The sequence below is a fragment of the Ictidomys tridecemlineatus genome, chromosome 9 (genome assembly GCF_052094955.1).
Source record: "Ictidomys tridecemlineatus isolate mIctTri1 chromosome 9, mIctTri1.hap1, whole genome shotgun sequence".
In the NCBI taxonomy this organism is placed as follows: Eukaryota; Metazoa; Chordata; class Mammalia; order Rodentia; family Sciuridae; genus Ictidomys; species Ictidomys tridecemlineatus.
Genome location: NC_135485.1, coordinates 63,371,053 through 63,397,262, shown reverse-complemented (window position 1 = coordinate 63,397,262; position 26,210 = coordinate 63,371,053). Strand labels below are relative to the sequence as shown.

The 26,210-nt window shown below is 40.5% G+C and overlaps 1 protein-coding gene across 1 annotated transcript in view; it reads left to right on the top strand.

The window, feature by feature from the left end:
* Positions 1-26,210, top strand: part of Scd5 (stearoyl-CoA desaturase 5) — a 138,970-nt gene that overhangs the window by 85,502 nt on the left and 27,258 nt on the right. Inside the window, exon 3 of the mRNA XM_005339321.5 lies at positions 15,097-15,302. Coding sequence (XP_005339378.1) covers positions 15,097-15,302 — 206 coding nt within the window. The remainder of the gene's footprint in view (positions 1-15,096; positions 15,303-26,210) is intronic.

Genomic DNA, 26,210 nt, shown 5'->3' with positions numbered 1-26,210 from the left:
CTAGCCATGGCACTGCTGGCAGGTAGTAGAACCTTTAGGAGTTGAGACCTAGTGGAAGAGGTTAGGCCATTGGGGATGTGCCCTTGAAAGAGATATTAGGACCCTGGTCCCTCATCTCATTTTTTCTTCCTGGTTGCCATGAGGTGAACAGGCCTCCTCTGCCACATGCTCCCGCCATGTTGTAATGTGCTGCCATGGTCCCAATGCCAATGTCCATGGATGGGAGCCTCTGAAACAGAGAGTCAAAATAAACATCTTCCCCTTATTACATTGATTCTCTCAAGTATTTTGTCACGGTCACAGAATGATGATTAACACAGGAAGCATTGTATGATTAGGTCTCAGTCTTTTAGTGTTTAGTGTTCCTGAGTTGGGTATTTTCCTTCCCCTAAGTAGTTAGGCTTTGGTAAGACTCCAGTTGGTTAGGCTCTGGTGAAGTAGTTTCTCTGAGTACAGGCCTTGTTAGGGAGAATGAAGAGTTCTGGCCATAATTCAGAATGGTTGATTTTTCTCCTCCTCCTGCAGGAAACCCAGGGACGTTTTTCAGAAATCAGAGAGAACAATTCATGGTAGGGTTGGAGTCCCCTAGGACTGGGCACCCTCAGGGGTTTTAGCTCTTAGGTTGACCACAGTGAGCCTCCAGCAATATATCAGTTATGGTTTCAAGTGCTCCAACCTGCACTGGCTCTAGTTCTGGGCTTTGCTCCTGGGTGTCTGCTCCCCTGATCCTCTGTGCTGCCTCTATCTAGTTTAGGGGGCAGCCATATGTCTTATGAGCTTGATCTCCAATAGATGTAAGAAGAGTCGTCGGCTTTCAGTTTGTCCAGCTCTTATCTCACTGTGAATGTGGAGGCAATGGCTTGCAGCTTGTTCTGTTAGGGTTACAGTGTGATTTGTGAATGGAACAAACTTTACACATAAATATGTTAAGTGAATCATGAAGCCATGGGTCATAGACTTTGGCAAGAATATACAAGAACAACAACAGAATAGAGTAAGATGATTATTGAATGCTAGCCACATACCAGCACTTCATCAGGTACTTTATATAGCCATCTGAGAACATGCTACAAATTAGATTTTCCTCATTTGACAGGTGAGAAAACAGAAAGAAAAGATGCTATGTGACCTGTCTACGGATACATGGGTTTAAGTGACAGAGAGGGCTTCCAATGCAGGTGGCGTACTCCAGAGGCCACCTGCTTCCTGCCCTGCCCTAATGCTTCTCAGAGCATCTGAATATATATTTATCCAGGCACCGGAGAACAAGACAGACAAGGTTCCTGTCCTCAGGATGTGCGTGTTACAGAGGGAGAAACAGCAAATGAACACAAGCAAAGGAATAAACAAATATGCCCAGAGCAAGAAGAAGGCTATCAATAGCTCAAATGCAGCTCTGTGATACACAACACCAGGGAAGTGGTGCTTTAAGAAATTAGAGAATGTATTTTCAGTCACCTTTTTCATCACTGTGACCAAAAGACCTGACAAGAACAATTTTAGAGGAGGAAAACTTTATTTGGAGGCTCATGGTTGCAGAGGTCTCAGTCCATAGGCTCCATTGCTCAGGCAGAACATCACGATCATGGCAGAAGAGAGCGGTAGAGGAAAGCTGCTCAGGAGATGGCACAAGGAAGCAGAGAGAGAGAGAGCTCCACTCTCCAGGGACAAAATATATACCCCTAAGGCACACCCGCACTGACCCACCTCCTCTAGCCACACCCTACCTGCCTCAGTTACCACCCAGTTAATCCCCATCAGGGGATCCATGCACTGATTAGGTTAAGACTGTGATAGCTTCATCATTTCACCTCTGAACCTCCTTCCATTGTCTCACACATGAACTTTTGGGGACACCTCATGTCTTAAACCATAACAAACGTGATCAAAGAAGACCTTGCTGAGGTCTTAGAGCTGAGACCAAAAGGACAGAACAGTAGGATAAGAGCATTCCAGATGGAGGGAGGAGCGAAAGGAAGTCTGGGACAGGTATAATGTGTTCAAGGAGCAGAAAGATGGGCGGTGTGACTGGTCCATGTTTGGGAGAAGATAATCATAGAAGAGGCCAGAGAGGGGGACAGGGCCTTTTTAGTCCAGCATGGAGTTTGGATATTGGACTAAATGCCATCGTAAGGCACTGCAGGGTATTAGGCAGGGGAATAGCATTTCATTGGTACAGGTAAAGCCTCAGACCACAGTCATGAGACCTTGGAGTTTTCCTGCAAGATTCAGGATCATAGACCATCCCCAAAGGCTGGGTCTCTGTGGGTCATGCAAATCAAAGAGGGAGACTTAACCTCCTTGCTTTCAAGGAGGCCAGTGCCCTCCAGTATGTCCTGGGTGTTAGCAGCAGCACGTAGTGGCAGTTGGGCAGAAGAGAACAAAACACTGGAGCACTATTGCAGGTTCAAGAATCCTTGACCCCAAGTGGTTCTCTGTGCAGGATTTAGCTGTCCCTTCACAGATTCTGTTTCAGTGTTTGCCACCTGCCCTAACTATAAGCCCAAGCCTCACGTGTGCAGCTTTTCATCCACATAGCAGAAATGGTTTGTTTTCCTCCTTTCAAGATGGGTGGACGTGGCGAGTCATAGTGTTTCCTTCTCCTGTGTAAACAGGCAGCCCCAGAAATGGTCCTGATCCAGATGCCCTGAGAAGCCTTCCTGGTTTGGTTTTGGAAGGCATTTGCCCCTCATGCCTCACTTTGTCTTTTTCCACAGCGTTGTGCCCTCTGGGGTTTATTTGGAAGTCAAGTGGAAAGAGCAAATGCTTGTCTCTGAGCAGCTTCTCTCATCCTTCACTTGTGATGAGGGGCCCTTATCGGTTCATCACAGCGGTGTTGCTGTATACCTGCTGCTTCGTGACTCCATCAGTCAGGGCAGGAGCCTCTGACAGATGAAATGGTGCGAGCAGGAGCTGGGAGAGAGACCGAGGAAACTCTCCTGAGCCTGATATGGGAGGCACGGCATTTATTTTTTTCTGTCCTTACCTGCAAGGATTGACTACACTTCCCACCAATAAAAAGTGTACCTTTTAAGGTAGAGAACAAAATCGCTCCTCCCCCAAGATACCTCCCTTCCATCTTTGCTAGGAATCTAGGTCAGGGAAAATAGGTGAGATGAGAGAAATCACCTAAGGAAATGCACCTCAAGGGAAAGAAAGCGTGACAGCCTCAGAGAGCCAGAGCACAGAAGGCAGTTCCAGATTCGCACGCACTAAGCAGCAGGGCTGGTCTCTTGTATCCCCCTCCCCTCCCCAAGTAGAGTGGAGCCTCTTTAGTGCAGATCATACTTGCTTTATACAATGCTTGCATTTCTGTTTCTAGGTAATTCAATTTTTGTAAAACAAACAAAATATCATTTACTTTAAAGGCACATAGAGAGTTTGCATTGGGCAGAAATTCTTGGCAAAGTAGAGGGTACTTTTGCAAATAAATAATCACTAGATTTTATATGTTAATTTAGCTCCACTTGTATATTGCAAGAAAAATATGCTTGTTTAATAAGAGTTCACAGATAGTGCTGTCAGTTTGGAATCTTTTTGGTGACACTTTTAAGCTTACCCGTATTCATTCTGCCCATGATCATAAAGAAGGTCTTTAAAAGGTTATGAACAGGGAACTCCTTTGCTATGTGCTTTCTCTCCTGCCCATGCCCTCTTCTTCTAAAATCATGGACAGTTAGAGCTGGGAATCCTTAGAAGCCATGAGTCTAATGCCTTTTCTGATCATTGAAGAAACTAAAGCCTAAATGTCTGAGTTTAGTTGAGTTTCCCCCCAGTGTCAAGCAGAAATGTTCGTGGGTGCTGAAGGAGGTGGTCAGAGGGCAGTTCCTTGATAAACTACTTCTCCGGTACCTGCCACCAACCACTGGGCTGAGATGACACTTCCGGTCACTGCTTATTCTCTCTTCCACTGCTTTCCTGCCAGACACTGTTATGTTGCTGCTTCTTTGGAGAGGTTTCCCAACCTCCTGATTATTTTGCATTTTGGATGATTTCTTCCCCAGCTGCCTTCATTTGCATTTCTCCTAAGCCAAATCTCATTGTGATAATTTCTATTCATATTTCTAATCTTTTTAGATCCATCTGTGTTATTTCTCTGGCCTCAATGATGTCTGCTGAACCTCCTAATTTAGTACCAGCCAAAAATGTTATTAACAAAATGCATAAGGCTTGTTCCCAGTCATTAATGAAGATGCTAAATAAACTAGATCTCACAGACACAGTGGGGCCTTCTGCTAGCTGCCTCTGTCCCTCCTGCTTGTTAGTTATTGAGCAGTTTTTCACCATGGATCCTGTTCACCCTGGTTCAGGCTCTTCAATCATCCTGTCCCAGTTCCTTCTAATACTAACCAGAGCATTGGTTATGGGAATGTTTCAGGGATGGTTGTTTCAATGCCTTTATCAAGTTCCTAAGATAGAATATCTGTAGGAGTCATTGAATCAACAGTTTTAATTAATGATAAAATTTATTGAATTTCGTATGCCAAATGGAAACTTTTAAGCTTGCTTTTTACAACTCTTTTAGAAGGCAGAAACATTTGATTATTTTTATCTTCTTCCTGTTGGATCTTTCCTTGTTTTGGATGTAAATCTGCTAGTTAATTCCTTTTGAATTTAAGGGTGCATAAAGCACTGTAAGCTGATGAGGAACACAAGAGCTATATAAGAAATAGTCCTTATTATGAGACTTTACAATCTAATTGAGCCAGCTAGGCTTGTGTGCAATAAAGACAGATCCTTACAAGATGGTGCCAAGTTACTTTGCCCAAAGCCTCATGCTGAGCCTTAGTGCTGCAGAACTGACTATGGGCTGAGCAGTTGGAGAAATCCTAATGCAAAAGGAAGTTTTGAGTTGAACTTGGAAGATGAAAAGGATTTGTCTAAGAAAAAAGGAGTAGATGGGAAAACATTTGTGAAAAGGTGGAGAGAAAGAAATGATTGTCACATTTCATCCAGAGCCACAGTGTAGTTGTGGCCTCTGTCTGATTCAGGAAGTAAACTGATGGTGTTTTGCAGATCTCACACCCTGAGTGACATATCTTTTTGGATCTCAAACTCAGTGTGCACAAAACTGAAGTTGCTCTACCTTCTCTTCCCAGATTATTCCTCTCCTAGGTTTCCCAGCCAGGAAACTGGATGTTACACATGTTTTTTTTCCAGTCAATCTTTTAGCCTGTTAGTCTCCCTTTAGTTCTGCTGTGAATTCATATCTTGGATCTTTAAGCCTCTTGTCCCTACCACCTCTAGCTCAAGCCATGAGCCTCCCTTGGCTAGGCTACTAAACAAGCCTTCCAAACTGGAATTCTTGCTTCAGTGCTCGCCCTTCTTCATTCCACAGCCAGAGGGAATTTATTGAAAATTAAACAACTCTCTAGCAAACAAACCTGTCAGTGGGTTAGCGTTGCATTTGGAATGAAATCCAACCTCATTATTATGGTCTCGAAGGCCCTGCACCATCAGGCTGTTGCATGCTGATTCTGTTTTCACCCAGTTTAGTGGCCTTCAGTACAGTTCTGATACTAACCACTCAGAGTCATCATCAGACCCCACAAGTTAAAGTGGAACCTTCTACACGACTGCCCCCATCTCAGATACCAGCTTCAAGGATGGTAGAATAGTAGTGTGTCCCTACTCTATTGATACTTCTGATTAACCAGATATAAAATTGGGGTTACTATAATCTCCCAGGTTCAGTAATTCACTAGAATGACTCATGGGACTCTGGGCAGTACTGTAGTTAGGACTGCAGTTTTAGTATGAAGGATGCAGCTCCTGAACAGCCAAATGGTATTGCTGCATGAGGCATAATCTGGAAGGGTCCCTGCCTCAGAGTCCATCATGCCCTCTCCCCATGGAGTCAGGGCCCGTCACCCTCCCTGCTCATCAATGTGTTAAGCTCTACTGAGCCTCGATGTCCAGAATTTTCATTGCAAAGGTGTGATTGATTAAATCATTTGCTATGTGATCAAACTCAATCTCCAGTCACTCTCTCATCTCAAAGTATGCACTCTAATCCTATGACTGGTCTTTCTGGTGATCTGCTCCATCCTAAGGTTGTCTAGAGGCTCATCTAAGATGCTTCATTAGCATAACAAAGCTCTCCTATCTCTCAAGAAATTCCAAGGGTTTCAAGCTCTGTGTCTAGAACCAGGAACAAAGATCAGATATATTCGTGATTATTCTATAACACATGCCACTCTCACCCTAGCACCATGCTACTAACCCAGTGGCCTTCTCTGAGTTCCTAGACTGCTCCCAATGCTTCCCAGAACCCCAGATGTTTCTCCATTCCCTCCCTCACTACCACTCCCAAAGGTTCTCAACCTCAAAATTGTTCCATTAGGGAAGACTTGCCTGTATCAATGTCTCCTCTTTGTTATTCCCTGGAAGTCTTATTGATTTATTTCATAGCTCTAATCTCAGTCTGAAACTATTTTATTTTTAATTCATTTACTTTGGGTTTCGTGTTGACTCCTCTGTATAATGCAAACTCCTTACAGACATAAATAACTTTGCTTGTCCTGTCCTTCTTTATCTCTTGGCCCATAACCAGTCAGCAAATATTTGTCAAAAGATCAAATGGGAAAGCTAAGAATGCTGAGGCCAGCTGAAGATTTCTGATTTCCCCAGAAGGAGAAAATTTGGATTATTGAGAAAAGCTTTATGCAGAGGTTTTCAAGTCATGAGCAAGAGAAGGATAGGTGTTTGGGGAATATGAACATAGGAGTATGTTAGTAGTATCTGAAGATATTGTGGAAATGAAAATCGAGGGGCAGGAGGTTATTACAGGAACCCAAGAAAACTGATGAAAACTTAAATCAGGGTGGAGGGAAAGGGAAAACTCAGATTTTAAATAAGGACATCTTAGAAAGTTTTCTTTTAGTTTTAGCTTTTATTTTGAAATAATGTCTATTTAATTTTTTTTTACAGAAAAGTTGAAAAAATAGTAGGAAGAATTCCTTATCCTCTTCACCCACTTCCACTGAATATTAGCATAATGCCTCATTTGCTTTATTATTCTCTCCATATGTGTATGTATGTGCATTCATCTTTTTTTCTGAATCATTGAAGAGTAAATTACAGATACCATGCTCCTTTGTTCTTAAGTACCTCTGTGTGTGTTTCCTAATAACAAAGACACTTTCACATAGAGCTAGTACACTTACCGAAGTCGGGAAATTTAATGTTGATATAATACTATATCTAGGGCCCTGGTCTGGGATCCAGCTCAGGATCATGCATTACAATGAGTTGTAACATTTCTCTAGATTCCTTTCATCTAGAATGCTTCCTTGCTCTTTCTTTGATCTTATGACATGTATTGGCCCGTTACTTTATAAAATGTCCCTCAGTTGGATTTGCTCATATTTCTTCATATTGGTTTCTGTGAGTTTTTGCATGGACACTACATTAGTATTGTGTGCTTATATGAATTTTTCCATTGTGTATGATCATAATGCACCAATAAAAAATATGGGAAACCCTCCCTACATTAGTGATCTTGTATACTTCTTAGCATCATACTAGAGGTATATGAGGGCTAGGGATATAGCTCAATTGGTAGAGTGCTTGCCTCACATACACAAGGCCCTGGATTCAATCCCCAGAACCACACACACAAAAAAAGAGGTGCATGATATCACTGTGTCATACTATTGATGATAAGAACTTCAAATTCTTGGGTGATATCCATCAGGTTTCTCCACTGTAAGATTGCTACTTTTCCTTTTGTAATTAATGAATAATTTATGTAGAAATATTATTAGCCTATGAAAATATTTTCTCTTTATCAAACTTTTACTCAATAATTTTAACATATATTGGTGATTCTTCCCAGATCACTTATTCCTATGACATTTGTTTGTTGGCATCATACAGTAAGGACATATGTATAATTCTTCCTGTTTATTTATTATGAGCCCATGATTTTTTAATTTAGTGGATTATAATCCATTACTGTCATTATTCATTTCAATGCACAAATTACACTGCTTTTCCAGTGAGAGACCCTATGAATGGACTCCTATATCACCTTTTGATAAAACCCATCCTTTTTTAAAGTACTTTCTTTCTGGCACAATGGCACACACCAAGCCATCATGTACTTTTCCTACCCTAGTATGAAAGAGACATTTTTCAAGGGCTCTGGTTCCTTTTAGTGGGGAATAGCATTTAAAAAATTGAGATCTGGGAGCCAAGTGTATTCATTGCTATGGAGGTGTCATTGTTTTCTAGACTGCTCAGGAGACTAGAATATGGTCACACCACTGACCAACAATCCCTCAAAAACTCAAATTGGAAATATTCATATGAAGACTGGCCAAGACATTTTAAAAATGTTTATTAAAAAAGCCAGATGTAGGGGCTGAGGCTGTAGCTCAGTGGTAAAGTGCTTGCCTCGCATGTGTGAGGCACTGGGTTCGATCCTCAGCACCACATAAAAATAAATAAAGACACTGTGTGTTCATTTACAACTAAATAAATATTTTTTTTAAAAAGCCTGATGCAGTGGTGCATTTAGGTAATCCCCACAACTCAGGAGGCTGAGGCAGGAGGATTGCAAGTTCAAGGCCAGCCTTGCTAAACAACTTAGAAACCTGTCTCAAAAAAAAAAAAATTAAAAGCACTGGGGATGTATCTTAGTGGTGGAAACCCCCCCCCCATTCAATCCCATTATAAAAAGTATATCTATCTTTAAAAAGTGTAAAAATCTTATTTGAATACATTCTCATTATAAGAGATTTAAATGAAGAGTACGGGAGAAAATATGAACATCCATTTACTTTTTTGCAGTCTTTACAGTTCATCAGCAAAAACTTTTGAAACCACTTAGACTGGCTTTTCAACTCTCACTCAGCTTTTAAAACTGGCCAAGAGCCACAGGAGGGCAAGGCAGCAGGTGGCAGCTTGCCCTCAGACAGCCACGATTTGCCAGGTGGTGCAGACCAGTGCCAGGCCCCTTCAGGGGACTTTCTGGACTATTCTTCCAGATTGTCAGCATTATGTAGAAGGAAATCAGTGCTGACTCAGTATCAACCACGGGGAAAGCACTGAATCTTCATCACGGTTTGAATGGTCCTCTGTCCAGGCATCTGACCTGGAAGGGATTCAGTTCAGACCCCAGGGACAGTGGATTTCCAAAGAACCTTACAGATCCTAAGCAATGGAAGCAGCAGTGTCTCCCCTGATTTGACCCTTGATTAAATGTCTCTGTTTGTCTGTCTCTTTCTCATACACACACTTTCTATTTTAAAACCTTCCTGTTCAAGCTGACATGTTGGACTTAGTTTCTATTTCACTACTGACTTGAAATAAAGACGTGTTATGAATAAAAGTGGAATTCCCTTTGGCTATGTTTTGAGGCCACCTGGTTAAGTTCTCCTTTTGGAACTTTAAGCAGCCACAAAATTGAATTAGGGGACACAACAACTGTATTAGTGTCTGGTCAGAAGCAAACATGTTAGGCCAGGGGAAAACCAAGCAATGATTCTGGTTTCAGATCTGTCCTGTGGGACAAGCCACACACTGTTCACTGAGCCTTCATCTTGCCCGCTAGTGGAAATTCTGCGAGCATTAAAAGACAGTTTTCCCTACTCCAGTTTAGATGACTAGAGTCAAGAGTTTATTTTGAACTTAAAAGGAAAGTTGGGGAGATGTAGTTTTATAACAGACTTTGCTGGAGCTTTTGAGATGAGTTGCCTTTGCTTATGTCCAAGGTGACACTCCAGGGCTTTGTGGATGGAGGATCAGTTTCAATGTCTTCAGTCTCAGCAGGTACCCCATGTGGGGATGTTATCAGTCTTATCACTACTGGATGCATAGATACAGGGTGGGTTCAAGCAAGGTTGTTGCCACATCAGTCGAGGTGTGATTGGTTGATCAGTGCCTATGAGAACCCAGATGGAAGAAGGTGGACCTAAGGATACAGTAACTGACTGGATTGCTAGAATCTTACTGCTTCACAGAGTTTTTGTAAGATAGGACTGATGGAAGAAGCTGGGACATTTTCATCCAGGAATACAGAAACTTTTTTCAAAAAATAATGTCTTTTCCCCATATTATAAATGAAAACCCCACTTATAAAAATTTAGAAAATGCAAACTAATAGAAAAAATTCAAAATCACTCACAGTCTCATATTCCATAGAGAACCACTGTAAACAGGTTGAATTATACACTGCCTTTATTTTTTCTGTTTAAACACATGTTTTTATGAAAAATCCACAGTGTACATATTATTTTGAAAACTATTTTCCTTTTTTACTGCAGATTGATAAGATGTTAATACTATACTATGAAGCTGTAAAATACTATATACTAGAATATTAATTTCATACAGTTTAGTTACATTATTATTTAAACTAGTTATATACAATATATACTACTTACATACAAAACTCTACTGTATCCTGCATAGTATATACACACAAATATATGCATATACATACACTATATATAATAGTCAATATCATACTATATATTATAGCAATGTATACAAGTCTCTTTGGCTATAGATAGAAAAGTTTCCTCAAAATATAAGAAAACTAAAACTATGAATAGAAAAAGTCTTACACTCCAAGATGAGAGATTTGACCCAGAAAAGGAAGTGTTTTCACATCTCAATGTCAATGTAATACATGTGCCTCTCCAGCATGCGTTATCATATACCTTGGAATAGATATAAGAAAAAGGCACGGGGCTGGGGTTGTAGCTCAGTGGTAGAGTGCCTGCTTAGCATGTGTGAGGTTTAATCCTCAGCACCACATAAAAATAAATAAATAAAACAAAGGTGTTGTGTCCATCTACAACGGAAAAAAAAATTGAAAAAGAAAAGAAAAGGAAAAGGCAGACACCCCTGCTTTCCATGCACTTACGGTGTCTTCTCAAAAATGGGTTCTTCTACGTCTTTCAAGGACCTGGGAATGACTTCAGGCCTCACCACATTCTCTATATCTGTAAGGCTTGAAAACTACTTTCTACAGAACCACTTTCTCCTTCGTCATTCTATGTCAGTTCATAACATCCTTTTTTGTTAATTTTTTTTCACTACAAAACTAATCGATGCTCTTTTTTAATAATTTCAGAGTATAAGAAAAAGCATATGGGGCTGAGATTGTGGTTCAGCAGTAGAGCACTCGCCTAGCACATGAGAGGCCCTGGGTTCAATCCTCAGCACCACATAAAAATAAATAAATAAAATAAAGGTATTGTGTCCAACTACAATGAAAAAAATATTTTAAAAAAAGAAAGAAAAAGCATAAAGTAATTTGTTCTCATCCTTACCCCTCAATTTCTCTCCACTGAAGCAACTCTAAGACTTTTTTTTTATTTCTTTGTAGAAATTTTCTACATACAGATAAACTTTTTATGTATACTCTCTCATGCACACATAAACACAAGTAGCATTTAATTAATTACTATATCACAAGATATTCAACAAAATCCTATTATGTGGAAATTTGGGGCTTTCCCAAATGTTGACCACAGTGAGTATCTCTGTGGTTAAATCTTTGCACACGACCATGATTATTTCCCTAAGATAACTTCCATAGAATGACTTGCTAGATTAAAAGTATGCACAATTCAAGCCTTCTGATGTGTGCTGCCCATTTGCTCTTCATAAGGTTTGGGCCAATTTCCCATTCTCAACAGTAGGCAAGACTGAATTCGTAAAATCTAAAGTATAAGACACTTTAAGCCATGAGTTCCGGTGTGCTGGCTACTAGCTCTATGCGGCTACTGAATACTTGAAATTCGGCCAGTCCAAACTGAGGCATGCTACAAGTGAAAAATGCCTTTCTGCCTGTGCCTCTGCTATGCCCAGGACTCTTAGAACTAATGTAGGTCCCTTCAGCCGCCAATTATTTCTCAGGAATGATCGGCAAACAAATGGCAAGTGTCTGCTTTCGAAGGCAATGGGATTGCTTAGTGAAGACTGTTATCTACCAGAACCTATCATTAAGTATAAACTCTAAGTTGCAGATTTAATAATTTGTTAAAATGTGAGGCTTCTGGAATTGCTGCAGGGTTCAACCCCATGTCCCCATGACACTGTGCACACAGGTCAGGCATGGATGGAATACGGATGGACCAACAGTGCTTTGGTGGGCATTTGTCAGCTCTCTGTGCTGGATTCTTTTTCACTTTTCTGTGAAGCAAGGGTGACAGGGTGACCCACAGAGTTTTAGACCAACATGATCAGCACTATGTAAACACAGAGAGGGAGAGAGATGATCCGGAGATGGCTGGGCCTAGACCTTGGCTTCCAGTACAGGGCTCTCCCCGTTTCCCAAGGTTGTTTGCCCCCCTCTTCCTCCTTTGTACTCTGCTTTCCCTTTTCCTTGTCTCAAAAGCACACAGTGACTGTACCAAGCACCATAGGTACACACAGCTGCTCACAGGCAGGCTCCTCCTCCACCCACGCGCTCACTCCCTGTCACTCCAGAGCAGAAGCAAAATGCAGATAAATTGGAAGAAAAAGGTCCGGGGGTCCAATGTATGAATCCTGCTATATTTCTGTCCTGTTGTTGACTCACATCTTGTTCTTTGAATCTTTTTTTTTTCCCCCACTGGATGCAGCTTTATAGTTTAAAACAAAACAATAACAAAGGACTACAAAAATATACCTTTAAGTATCTGGGGCTCAGTTGTGTGCTTGATTCTTTGGACTAGGGCCACAGCCCTGGCTTCCTTCCACATTCCAGTCAAGTGGCTTCTGACAGGAAGCTATCCAGGCAAAAGGAATTAAAATAAATACCTCTGTTTCAACTTGTCATCTTCATGCTTTTTTTTTTTTTTTTTGGTTGTTTGTTTAGTTTTGTTTCTGCATAATGTTTAATTTTGTGAGAATAATTCCTCTTGGAACTCCTCACTTACAGTTTCTGTAAACTTGCATGGAATGAAATTAAAGAGCTGATATAACCTTTTAACAAGAAAAATGAGAGTGCTCTTCAAAAGACTTTGCCCCTACACTTGAAGTATAAGGGCAAGGTCTTATTGACAGGAAGCTGAACTGAGAACTGGACAAGGGATACTTTTGCTCCATTGTTGTTTTGACTTACTAGATGAAAACCTTAGCTTTTCCATCTGTGAAGGGGGACAGAGTGTTCTCCTTTCTTCCTTTATCATTTTCAGATGGGCACTGCAATAAAAGCAATAAGCTAATGCAAAAGGAATAAATTATGTTAGGTTGTAGTAATTGGATTGGCATTTGAAATTATTTCTCAACTCCAAATTCTGTGACTATAAATAATAAAGTGCTCTCACTTTTCCCAACTACTGTGTTTAAATACACTGGCAAAAATCTAAAGACCTCTTTATATATTACAGTATGCCAGGCCATGATTTTTGCATAACACAGACTTCTAGGCATTCCTTTTCTTTCTTCAGATTCAAAGCTGAGCATATACTTCTTACGGATTCTCTACTGCCTGTCCCTGTCTCTGTCTCTGTTTGTCTCTCCCTTACTCAAGGGATAAGCAACTTTGAAACGTTTTCATTGATGCTGTGGGATGAGTGAGTTGAGTAGCCGTCTAGTAACACTGGGTGAGCCTGAGACACCAAACACTCAGGAACCTCCTTTGGATTAAAAGAGATGTTGGAACTTTGAAAATGAAGCAATTCCTTCCCTTTTTATCAACAGCATGAAGCCAACAATCTATGAAATGGAAGAGTCCTACTAAGAACATTACCAAGTATTGAATATTATGGTATAAGATATTTCTACCATTTTCATAAGAAGAAAAGGCTAATATACTATATAAATTTTTATTTTCAGATTGATTTCCTTTCAAAGATAGTACTTCTCGATCACATTGCCTTTCAAATTTTTAAAGCATTATAGATTTTTTTTTTTGGTCAGGGAGAAAGGGTAGTATTCGGGGTTGAACCCACAGATGCTTAACCACTGAGCCACATCCCCAGGCTTTTAAAATATTTTATTTAGAGACAGGGTTTTTCTAAGTTGCTTAGGGCCTCGCTAAGTTGCTGAGGCTGGCTTTGAACTCTCGATCCTCCTGCCTCAGCCTCCTGAGCTGTCGGGATTATAGGTGTACACTACCATGTCTGGCTAAAGCTTTGTAGACTTTTAAAAATTGGAAAAACTGGGGCTGTGGTTGTGGCTCAGTGGTAGAGCACTCACCTAGCACGTGTGAAGCACTGGGTTCGATCCTCAGCACCACATAAAATAAAGGTTTTGTGTCCAACTACAACTAAAAAAACTATGTAAAAAAAATGGAAAAACTGAGTTTAAGTTGAAAGCCTGTAGCTCTCACAGACCCATGACTATAGATAAGGTCTCTTTAATTAGAACAGCCTAAATGCATCCATTCTTACCCTTGATGACTCACCCAGGACTTCCAGCCACCTAACAGCCTCCCAGAGTCTCCCAGCACAAGAGGGTCAGTAGGGTGATGCCCACTCCAGCTCTGGCACCTCTCCTTTCTTGGGTTCTGTGAGATTGGGTGAGTGCTGTCCTGTCCTTGCCAAGTAGAGAAGCACTGGTGAGTACTGCCTCACAGAGCCAAAGTCGCCTCCCCTCTCTTTCTGTTACACTGTGTTAGAATAGTCCTAAAGCAAAGTCATTTGTGCCTTGGTATTTTGCTGGGGTTTGGAGAGGTACCTCTTGGGGGTTTTTACTTACTGGCATCTCACTAGAAGCCCATTGAAGTGGGGGAGGCAGGCAGAGAGTTCTGTGTAAGAACCAACACCCCTTTCACACTCAAGGTCAACCCTCTCCTCTGACAACCTCATCTGAATATGGGATCTCTCTTTCTTTACATAGGTTATCTCTTAGGAGGCTTCAGTAGCTCCCAGAACTTTTTTCCAGGTCTCCCCTCTAGTTCACCCAACAAACCTGAACCCTTCTGCAATGGGCACATCTCACACACAAGCTGAGGTTCCCTCTAAGTGAGGATTTTCTCTTGTTCTGATGAAACCCACCTAGACCTCCCTGCAGGGTTGAACTTGAGGTGGAGGGACTGTGGGGAGAAGACGGGAGGAGAGTGGAAATGAGCCTCAGGACCAGGAGGCCGAGCAGCTTCCCAGGAAGCACCCGGGCATTCAGTCCCTTCACTTGGCTTCTGCATTCTCTCTGCAGAATGACATCTTCGAGTGGGCCAGGGACCACCGAGCCCACCACAAGTACTCGGAGACAGATGCTGACCCTCACAATGCCCGCAGAGGCTTCTTCTTCTCCCACGTCGGGTGGCTGTTGGTTCGCAAGCATCCAGATGTCATTGAGAAGGGGAGAAAGCTTGACGTCTCTGACCTGCTTGCTGATCCTGTGGTCCAGTTCCAGAGAAAGTAAGTGAATGCGCATCACAGAGGTGTCCCTCAGGGGCCGGGCAAAGAGAGCACAATCATACCTGGATAGCATTCTTCTCAAGCATTTTCCTAATGAGTGGGTCTTATTTTCAGGATTTACCTCTATTTATTAATTTCCTTTTGCTCATTAAGTTCTCCCTGTTAGAAAGTTTATTTGAAATTATGAATTTCATTTATAATGGATTTATATGAAGCCCCAGGGATCCCTTCCTCCAGGCTAATCTTGCAGGGCTGATTTTCTGAAACCTGTTTCTGTTTTCCTCTCTTCCCCATTGAAAGATTCCAGGGAGGGATGAAGGCAGAGTTTATTTTACTGACAATCTTGACTCCAACAGGACAGATTCTCTCCAGGTGTCCTGCTCTGTTCTCCTGAAGTTTTCTCCCCTTCCCTCCACTCACAAAGACTTTTCACTAGTAGGTTTCTGTGCTGAGAAAATAAGACTTCATAACAGGGAGCCTCAAAGCAGCTGTGTGCCCCAATGGTGTGAGCCAAGTGTATTCAGTTGGTTGGTATTTGGAGGGTGACTACTTTCAACAAGCATATGACTGTAATTGCTCTGGCAAGTACAGAGGCACCTGTTGTTCACCTCTCAGCTGGAAAGTTGGAATGTACTCTATCCATGTTGGTCCAGGTCTGCAAGGTTGGCTATGCTGAGACTATTTAATAAATGGGCCTATATGGCCTCTAAAGCAATGCATTTATGTATAAAAAAAGAGGATGGCTTTTGGACCATGCTCTGCTCAGAGCTTTGTGATAAGATGGTAAGTGTTTATAGAGACCATCTCCACTGAGAGATTGGTGTCTTCTGAGGACTCATCTGTATGGCATTTGTTCAGGCTGAAAATGGAAATAGAGGCTGTGCCTTTGTCTGACACAAGTATCCTTGCATGAAAGTAAGAGTGGCCCAGAATGTGCTTGTTTTCCCAGCACTCTCTCCTCTTGTGCTGGAGGGAGGGTAGAGAGAAAATGGCAGACGGTGGAGGTGGACTGCCTTGGATCAAACTGTACTCCCCACTTCCCAGCAAATGTATTAATACTGAGTCTCAAGTTCATCTATAAAATGGGAGTCACAGCTGGACATTATGGTACACTTCTGTAATCTCAGAGATCCTGAGGCTTAGGCAGGAGGATCACAAGTTCAAGGCCCATCTCAGCAATTTAGCGAGGCCTTGTCACAAAATAAAAAACTAAAAAGGGCTGGGAATGTGGCTCAGTCATAAAGTGTCCCTGGTTCAATCCCCAGTAACCATCCTCACTATCACCAAATGGGAATAATAGGCATACTTAATCTCCTGCAACTTTTATGAAGATTTACAAAAAAAAACCACAGACAGTGTCTGGCCCATCACAAGAGCTCCTGCATGTCACCGATGATGGTTCCTGCACAGGCACCTGCTGCTCTGGAGGGTCCCTCAGGTTTCCATCTCTGCTTCTATTGGTTTCACCAGGGGTCTTCCCTGTACATCAACACAGCTCTTTTTCAAGCAGACACACCCAGGATCAACAGCCAAAAGATTTAGAGCAGTTTCATTCAGTAATTAAATGATTTGTTGATTTTGGTTTTTCACCATGAGAGTAAAATCTTAAAGGTCATTAGAGAAAAAGCTAAAAACTTCAGAGAAATAGAAAAATTATCCAGAGTCCATAAACACAGCCACTATTAATATTCTGTAGCATCTCCTTTAATTTTTTACACATATATTTGATATATTTGGCATGATGGCAGTCACACTGCATATGATTTTATGTCTCACTTTTAACTTCAGATTATATTGTGGACACTGTTGTCAAAGCCTGCAGGAGAATCCATCAGTCAAGCATGTCATAGTTTATTCAACCGTCACTGTGTTGGATATGTATGTCATTTCCAATTCTGTGAAATAAATGATGTTGCTATACAATTAGTAATGCTTTGGGACAATCAGATTAATCTGAAGAGCTCAAATGAGAAGGCAAGGCTCTCTTGTTTTATTAACGAGAACTGAGCCGGATATAATAGTCTGGGTTTCCTAGATCATAAAAATAGAATTTTTTTCCCTTCATCTTTTCCCTTTAAAAAAAAATGCTGACATCTGATTCATTATGTGTGGACTGGTGGTACATAGATCCAAAGACTGTTTCTAAATGCAGGCTGAAGAACAAAGGCTATTTCAGCAAGTTCCCTAAATAGTTACCCGAGAACATCTTCCATCGCCAGTCAGGTGACCAAAGGGAGGTGCACCCATCAGAAACAATCCATTCACATCTTTGTTTCGCAGAGGCCCTGGAGCTAACTTCTGGGCATTGATGCTGAGGATACAGCTCTAAAGATTGGCTTCTGTTGGGCTGGGATGTAGTTCAGTGGTGGAGCACTTGCCTCACATTTATGAGACACTGGGTTTGGTCCTCAGCAACGCATAAAAAATTTTAAAAAATAATAAAAGGTATTGTATTCATCTACAACTAAATATATATATATATATATATATATATATATATATTTTTTTTTTTTTTTTACAAGAATATTGGCCTCTGTCCTCCCAGAATTCGCAGAGGAGCAGGGAATCCACAGATTAATTATAATTATACCCTAGTAAGAGGAAACCTGCAGAATAGTACAGGACACCCTGGGAACATAACTGCTGGGGACAGGAGGGGAGGGACAGCCTTATGGGAGCAACTAGCCTCTGAGCTAGTTGGAAGATGAGGAGATGGTCAGGGGAAGATGGGGCAAAGGCTGTTTAACACACTTGCCATTTCATAGAGCTATACTGAACCCCTGGACTTGAGCACCAGAAGGGAGCTCATAAATCATTAACCCAGGCCCTCTCTTTATCCTGTTTTGTGTATTTTTTATATGATGATCAGTCAGGTACAAAATCAAAAGGAGACACAGGAGAGGCCCAGTAAAACAAATCACATTACATTTACTGGTACTTGGAAAAAGCAGCTTGGCATAGTACACAGGGGTGACATGGGGAGGCCTCCGTGTGGTCAGAAAGCAGCAAGCAGAAGCCGGGGGAAAGTGTTAAGCTTTTATTGTGGTTTCCTGGGGAAAGAAAAGGAATAGTTCAAGACAGGGTGGTCTGAGTAGCTTCCACAGGCTCTGAGCTGTGTGAATGGTCCCTGGTTGCCTGAAATCATTAAGGTGGAGGAAGACTGACTCTTTGAGTTCCTGGGTCAGACTGAGGAGGCCTGGCTCTGATTTGTACATTGAAGGGACCAGCTCCAGGCTGGGACCATAGTTGTCCCTTAGGATTTAGGATTGGCTAGCCTCAGGAAAGGCAGTCTCTCCCCAACTAGAAAGATTTTTAACGCGTCTCACTGCTTGAAAGGCATACAGCAGTTTTTAGATATACTTAGAAGCACTCATGGCCTTTGGTACTTATCCAACATAGAGATCCATGATCCAAAATAAAGCGTAGAATCGCTGAACTCAATGAAGAAAGCTTCCAAGAAGCACAAAGCACTGCAATTGTTTGATTTTTTCCTGTTCACAAAGCCAGTTTTACTGGTTCTGTCAGTCAGGCCATGTGGAAGAGACAGGTTCCTTACAGGAACGGAAGTCATTGTGTGATGGGTGGGAGCTGAAGGGGAGCATCTTCTTGTTAGCATCATTGTCACATCAGATCTCAGTCCTTATTCCCCTGGGCTGAGTGGAGGGCTTCCTAAGTAACAGAGAAAGGTGCCCACCTGCATTTGAGGCACAGTCCAGAGTGATTTCAGCGAGGCACCTTATAGAGTTCTTCTCTTGCCAAATTCCCACCTGCTCCTGTCTGGTTCTTGGAGGGCAGCTGTCCCTTTTTGAGGTTGGGTGTTCAGACTTTGTAGCAGACTCTCTGCCCTCACAGGGCGCAAACAGATCCAGCTAAGTGCCTCTTGGAGAGTCTCCTCATCCACAGGACTGCACAAATGATCGAGACCCAGGACTCAGAGGGGCTCCTCAAGTCCACTCAGCACACAAGCACAGACATTGCAGTTGATTGATAAACTTGTGCTTAGCCACCCTAATGACAACTTGCCACAGACAGGAGTGGCAGGAAGCCAGGCTTAATTGACTTTCCATTATATGGTCTAATGAAAGAAAATAGTCCCAGCATTAAGAGTAACAGGAAAATAACACAGTTTAAGCTGTAGTCCCAGACTTTTCCCCTAAAAGACGATTTCCCCAGATATAACAAGCTGCTAAGGAGGCTACTTCCCGATTGGCTGTATTATCAAGTTGTGAACGACGAGCATCAGGAGGTAAAAGGGAGAGAAGCAAATAGCATCACCTTTAGACCTTGGTAACTAGGGCCCCTGCCCTGGGTCTTGTGCCTTAAATGGATGAGCTTCTTCTCATAGGTTGTGAAGATCACAGGACTAAAGGAGCATGCACCTGGAACCTTCTCTGATTTGTAGACCATGGCTGGGTTCCTAGGATCTTAGAGTTCCTTGCCCAGGTGGTCCTGAGCTCACTTCTGGAACCTACACGAGTCTCTCCCTGGGTTCTGTCTTCTTGGTAGGTAGGAGGTATGTGTGCACTCTAGGCCTGAAGGGTGGCCAGAGGACAGGATTAGCCTGGAGAATCAAGCTCAAAAACGTGAGCTTAGATATCCACAAGAGTGGACAGAGATAGAGGTGGCAAGAGAAGGAGGCAGGCCAGGCTGGGAGCCTCCACCTGTACCTTGGCCTAAGGTGGGCCAATGTTGGGATGAACTTGGAAATGAGACACCCTTAAGGTGGAGAGTAGGTCTAGCAGTCAGGAGGTGTGTTTGGCTTCAGCAAGATAGAAGTTTATTTCTATAACAATAAAAAGAATTCTGGAGGGGAGCACTACCAGGTCAGTAGAGAGCTGGGTTCTTTTAACTTTCTGCACACCTTTAGCATGTGGCATTCATCTCAGGGCCATGTCATGGTCCAAGTGGACTACTAAGGTCCAACCAGAAGGAAGCCGGAGAGGCCAAGGGGCACACTGTGGAGTCACCTTTAAGGAGCCTTTCCAGAAGATGTGCACAGCCTCTCCAATTACCTCTCACTGTTCATATTTATGCTTAAGGGAGATGGGGAAATGGATTCTCATGGTTAATATGTTTGAATAAAATTCTGATTTTTTTCCTAAGGTAGAAAAGGTGAATAGATATGGGGTGAGCACTTAGCAATAATTGTTTAGTTGTTCTGCCTTAACACAGTAATTACTCACTCTTACACATTGTGCGTGTGTGTGTGTGTGTGTGTGTGTGTGTGTGAAGCAAGAGGGTAGCCTTCCTGTCTCCATTTAGTGTGCAGAAACTAGAATCTTAAATGATTTTATTGAGATGTCAGAATGAAGATAAAACCCAGAGACTGTTTTTCCTAATGCTTCGCTCATTCCATTGATTCTCACTTTAGGAAAGAAATTCTTTTCGAGATAATAAGCAGACACAGTCCTATGCATTTTGAAGTATCCAGGAAGGAAGCTAATCCAGACACATAAAACAAGGTCCTTGTCTCGTCACCATGGTGATGGGATGAACAAGAGAAGGTGGATAGAATGATTCAGAAGAGGGAAAACGCTTCTGTTCTGGTGCACTAGGAAGATAAGAAAATGTAGAAATACTGCCATTCCAGGAAGAAAGGCAATTGAGTTTGAGTTGTCCCCTAATCTGTGATTATGGGTCCTTTATCCCCTTTAAGAATGAGAATCACTTCTCTCAGGGACACTTTCATTTTTTTTTAATTAAAAAAACCTTCATTTTTTAAGAGAAAATTTAAATTTACAGCACAATTGAGAAGGTTCACTGAATTCCCATATACCTCTGTCCCCACCTGTCCCCCATCGTCAACATCTCTCACAGAGCAGGCTTTTGCTACAACTGATGAGTGTACATTGACACATTTGGAGTCACTCTAGGAGGTGTACAGTCTATGGGTTTGGACAAATTTATAATGGATTAAATAGCCATGATTTTTGAGTCCTGCAGAGTCTTTTCACTACTTTAAAAGTACTTTGTACTCTTTCTTTATTCCTCCTGCTCCCACAACCCCTGGGCAACTACTTATCTTATTTTCTTGATGGTGTGGCCTTTTCCAGAATATCCTATAATTAGAATCCTTTAGTGCGAAGTTTAATTTCTTTCACTTAGTAATATGCATATAAACATCCATGCGCAGGCTTTTATATGAACATCGGTTTTCACTTCCTTTGGGTAAATACCATGGAAAGTGACTGCGGGATTGTATGGTAAGAATATGTTCAGTTTTGTAAATAATAGCTGAACAGTCTTCTAAGTGTCATTATTATTTTGTATTCCTCTTAGCAATGAGTTTCTGTTGCTCTGTATCCTTACCAGTTCTTGGTGTTGTCAATATTCTGGATTTTAGTCATTCTAATGGATGTATAGTGGTATCTCATTATTGTTTTAATTTTCATTTTCCCTATGACATATAAAGTAGAACCTCTTTTCATATACTTCTTTTCCATCTTTTATCTCTTTTTATGAGGTATCTGTTAAGATCCTCGGCCCATTTTGAAATTGGGTTATTTGTTTTCTCATTGTTGAGTTTTCAGAGTTCTTTGTATATTATGAATAATAGTCCTTAATCGGATAAGTCTTATAAAAACATTTTCCCTCAGCCTGTGGCTTCTTTTCATTCTCTTGACAGTTTCTTTTGCAGAAAACTTTTACATTTCAATGATGTCCAGTTTATCCATCATTTTTTTTTTCTTGTGGACTGGGTCTTTAGTGTTGTATCTAAAAAGTTATTTTCCAAATCTAAATTCATTTAGATTTTCTCCAGTGTTACCATCTAGTAGTTTTGTTTTTACATTTAGTTTTTTGATTTACTTATCTGTGCAGGGTGTAAGGTCTGAGTCTATATTCATATATATATATATATATTTTTGCACATGAATGTCCAGCTTTTTAGCACTATTTGTTAAAAAGATTGTCTTTTCTCCATTGTATTGATTTTGTTCCTTTATTAAAGATCATTTGGCTATATTTTTGTGGGTTTATTTTGGGGCTCTCTATTCTGTTCCATTGGTCTATTAATTTATTCTTACAGCAATACTCCACTGTTTTGATATTTATAATAAGTCAAATAATGTTTGTCTTCCAACTTTGTTCTTACTTTTCAATATTGTGTTGACAATTCTGGGTCTTTTGCCTCCACATGTAAACTATAGAATCACTTTGTTAGCATCTACGGAAGAATTTTAGTTTCGATTGGAATTGCAGTGGATCTGTGGATCAGGTTAGGAAGAACAGACATATAGGCAATATTAAGTCTTCCTCTCCATAAGTATGGGATAAGTCTCATTTATATAGGTCTTCTTTGATTTTTTTCATCAGAATTTTATAGTTTTCCTCATATAGATCTATACATATTTTATTAGATTTATATCTAAGGGTTTCATTTTGGGGGGTCCTAATGTAAATAGTATTGTGTTTAAAATTCCACTTCTTTATTGCTGGTATATAGAAAGCCAGTTGACTTTTTAATATGAACCTTGTAGTGAGTGGCAACCTTGTTATAATTGTATATTGATTCTTTTGTGATTTTTTTCAGATTTTCTACAAAATAGGTCATGTCATCTGTGAACAAACAGTTTTATTTCTTCTTTTCTAATGAATATACCATTTATTTCACTTTTTTTTTTTTTTTTTTTTTTAAAGAGAGAGTGAGAGAGAGAGGGGGACAGAGAGAGAGAGAGAGAATTTTAACATTTATTTATTTTTTCTTAGTTCTTGGCGGACACAACATCTTTGTTGGTATGTGGTGCTGCTGAGGATCGAACCCGGGCCGCACGCATGCTAGGCGAGCGCGCTACCGCTTGAGCCACATCCCCAGCCCTATTTCACTTTTTTGTGTGGTTTTGGTTTTATGATGATACTAGCTTCATACAATTAGTTAGGAAGTATTTCCTCTGCCTCTGTTTTATAAAAGAGACTGGTATATAGAGAGAACCAATATCTCACATAAATATGTGAACTAGTAAACTCATCTGGGTTTGGTCCTTTCTGCTTGGGAAGGTTATTAATTATTGATTAATTTCTTAGTAAACATAGGTCTGTTCAGGTTATCTTTTTTTTCTTGTGTGAGTTTTGGCAGATTGTACCTTTTAATGAATTGGTCCATTTCATCTAGGTTATCAAATTTGCAGGCATACGCCTGTTCGTAGTCTTCCTGTGTTACTCTATATTAATGCTCATGGAATCTTTAGATATCATTTGTTCATTTCTGGTATTAGTAATTTGTGTCCTCTTTGAGCCTAGCTAGAGGCTTATATTTCATTGATATTTTCAAAGAACTAGCTTTTGGTTTTGCTGATTCTATTGATTTCCTGTTTGCAATTTAATTGATTTCTGCTCTAATTTTTATTATTCCTTTACTTCTTCTTGCTTTGGATTTAGTTTGAACTTTTTTGCTAAGGTGGAAGCTTAGATAATCTATTTTAGATCTTTCTTTTCTAATATATGAATTCATGCTATGAATTTCCCTCTAAGCACTGTTTTTACTGCACCCTACAAATTTTGATAAGTTGTGTTCTGATTTTCAGTTAATACAAAGAATTGTTTAATGTCTTTTGAGATTTTTTTTTGCCCCATATGTTATTTAGAAATGTATTGTATTTCTTTGTATTTGGGGATGTTCCAGTTGTCTTCCTGTTATTGACTTCTAGTTTCATTCTACTGTGGTCTAGGAATAGACATTGTATCATTTTTATTATTTTAAATTTTCTAAGGAGTGTTTTATGGCCCAAATGTGGTCTATCTGGGTGAATGTTCTATGTGAACTTGAGAAAAATACAATAGGTATTCTGCTATTGTTGGACCAAGTAGTTGATAGTTGTCAGTTACTTCCCACGGATAGGTGGTGTTGAATTCAACTTTGTCCTTACAAATTTTCTGATAGATCTGTCCATTCCTGGTAGAGGGCTGTTGAAGTCTTCAGCTGTACTGGTGTATTCATCTATTATTCCTCACCATTCTATCAGTTTTTTGGTTTTCCCCTCTGGTTTTTTTCAGATTTTTTCCTTATCTTTGATTTTCTGTAGTTTGAAAATTTTATGACTAGGTATAGGATTGTTTCTTTCCTTCCTTTTTGTTTTACATCTATCCTGCTTGGCATTTTCTGTGTTTCCTGGATATGTGGTTGAGTTTCTGACATTAATTTTGGGGAATTCATAGTCATTATTGTTTTAAATACTTCTTGTGATCTTTTCTCTGTTTCTGCTTATTCTGGCATTCCTATTACAAGTGTGTTATGACTTCTGTAGTTGTCCCACAGTTCTTGGGTATTTTGTATTGTTTTCTCAGTCTTTTTAAATCTTTGCTTTTCAGTTTTCAACGTTTATATTCATATTTCTTCAATCTCAGAGATTTCTTTCTTCCACTGAGTTCAGATTACTTATAAGCCCATCAAAGGCATTCTTCATTTCTGTTATGGTATTTTCAATCTCTAATATTTCTTTTTGGTTCTTTCTTGGTATTTCTGTCTCTGCATATACTGCCTGTGTGTTCTTTTATGCTGTATATTTTATCCATTAGAACCTCTAGTTATTAATCATAGTTGTTTTAAATTCCCTGTGTGGTAATTCCAACATCCTTACCATACTTGTTCTATTTCTTCAAACTGTGTTTTTTATTTTTGCCTTTTAGTATGCCTCATAATTTTTTCTTTATATCTGGACATGATGTACTGCTATCTATAGGCCTTAGCAGAGTGGAAGTAAAGAATGGGGGGACAAGAAGCATTCTATAGCCTTATGACTAAATCTCAGTCTCTGGTGAATTTATGCCTCTGGATTGTAAACTTCATGTACATTTCTCAGTTGTTGTTTTTTTCCCCCTCCCCCTTTAAGTAGGGCAAAATGGCTAGAATAAACTGGAGTTTGATATGTACTTTCTCCCATATGGGAGACTAGAGACTAGAGCTACCTGCAGTTGGATATTTTCCTTCAGTTGACTAGTTAATCCTAAATGTAGACCTTACCAAGAAGAACAGAATGCTCTGGAATATTTTAAAATGTTCCTTTTCTTTTCCCCCTGCTATAAGCATGAAGGGATTTTTCTGTGATATTTACTGTGAAAACTTGGTTACGTTTTCCTAAATATAAAGCATAGGGGACCCCTCTCCTCCAGACTAGGTCCCCTGGATTTTCAACCCTGTCCACACCTATCCTCTAGCAATTCATCAACCAAATTCAGAGTTTTGTTTTGTTTTGTTTTGTTTTGTTTGCACTGATGCTTGCCCTAATGTGTTGTGATTTTCTCTGTTTCTGTATCTGTCTCTCCAATTTGGGGAGCAGCAGATTGCCCTATGACTTCATTTCTCTTAATGATCTAAGAATTGCTAGTTTTTTAGTTTGTTCTCCTTTTTACTTATTATTTTTCAGGTGGAGTGGCAACTTCCAAGCTTCTTATGCCCACCCAGAATATAGAGGTCAATTTCCTCCTTTCTTTTTTCCTTTTAAGCTCTGTGTAACCATATCAGTCTAAACCCTAAACCTATTTCTATTTTTGTGAGTATCATAGAGCCACAGTTGTCAGACAAGTCTGCAGCGGACTCACCTCTGCTTCTCTACCTTACCAACCTTGTGTTCCACTTTGGAGATTGGCAGTGGAGTGAGAAGAATCATCTGTGGATATACAACCAACCTGACCCCATCTCCCTTCACTGAATCCATTGTCTTTGCATGTAGGGCTTTTGGGAAATCTCCTGTCCTGGGCCTATTTGCCCTGGGACCCTTCCTACTGGTTGTTAGGTTAGCAGAAAAGTTCTTGTCTAGATATTAGTGTTTTTGAATAGCTGAGCATATTCAGAGCTTTGGTTGGTTTTTTGTATTTTGGGAAAACTCAATAGAAATAATCTTCAAAGGAGAGAGGCTAGATGATCAGGTCTTTGGGGGAGAGATGTGTGGACAGGAACTTCTAAGCTTGACC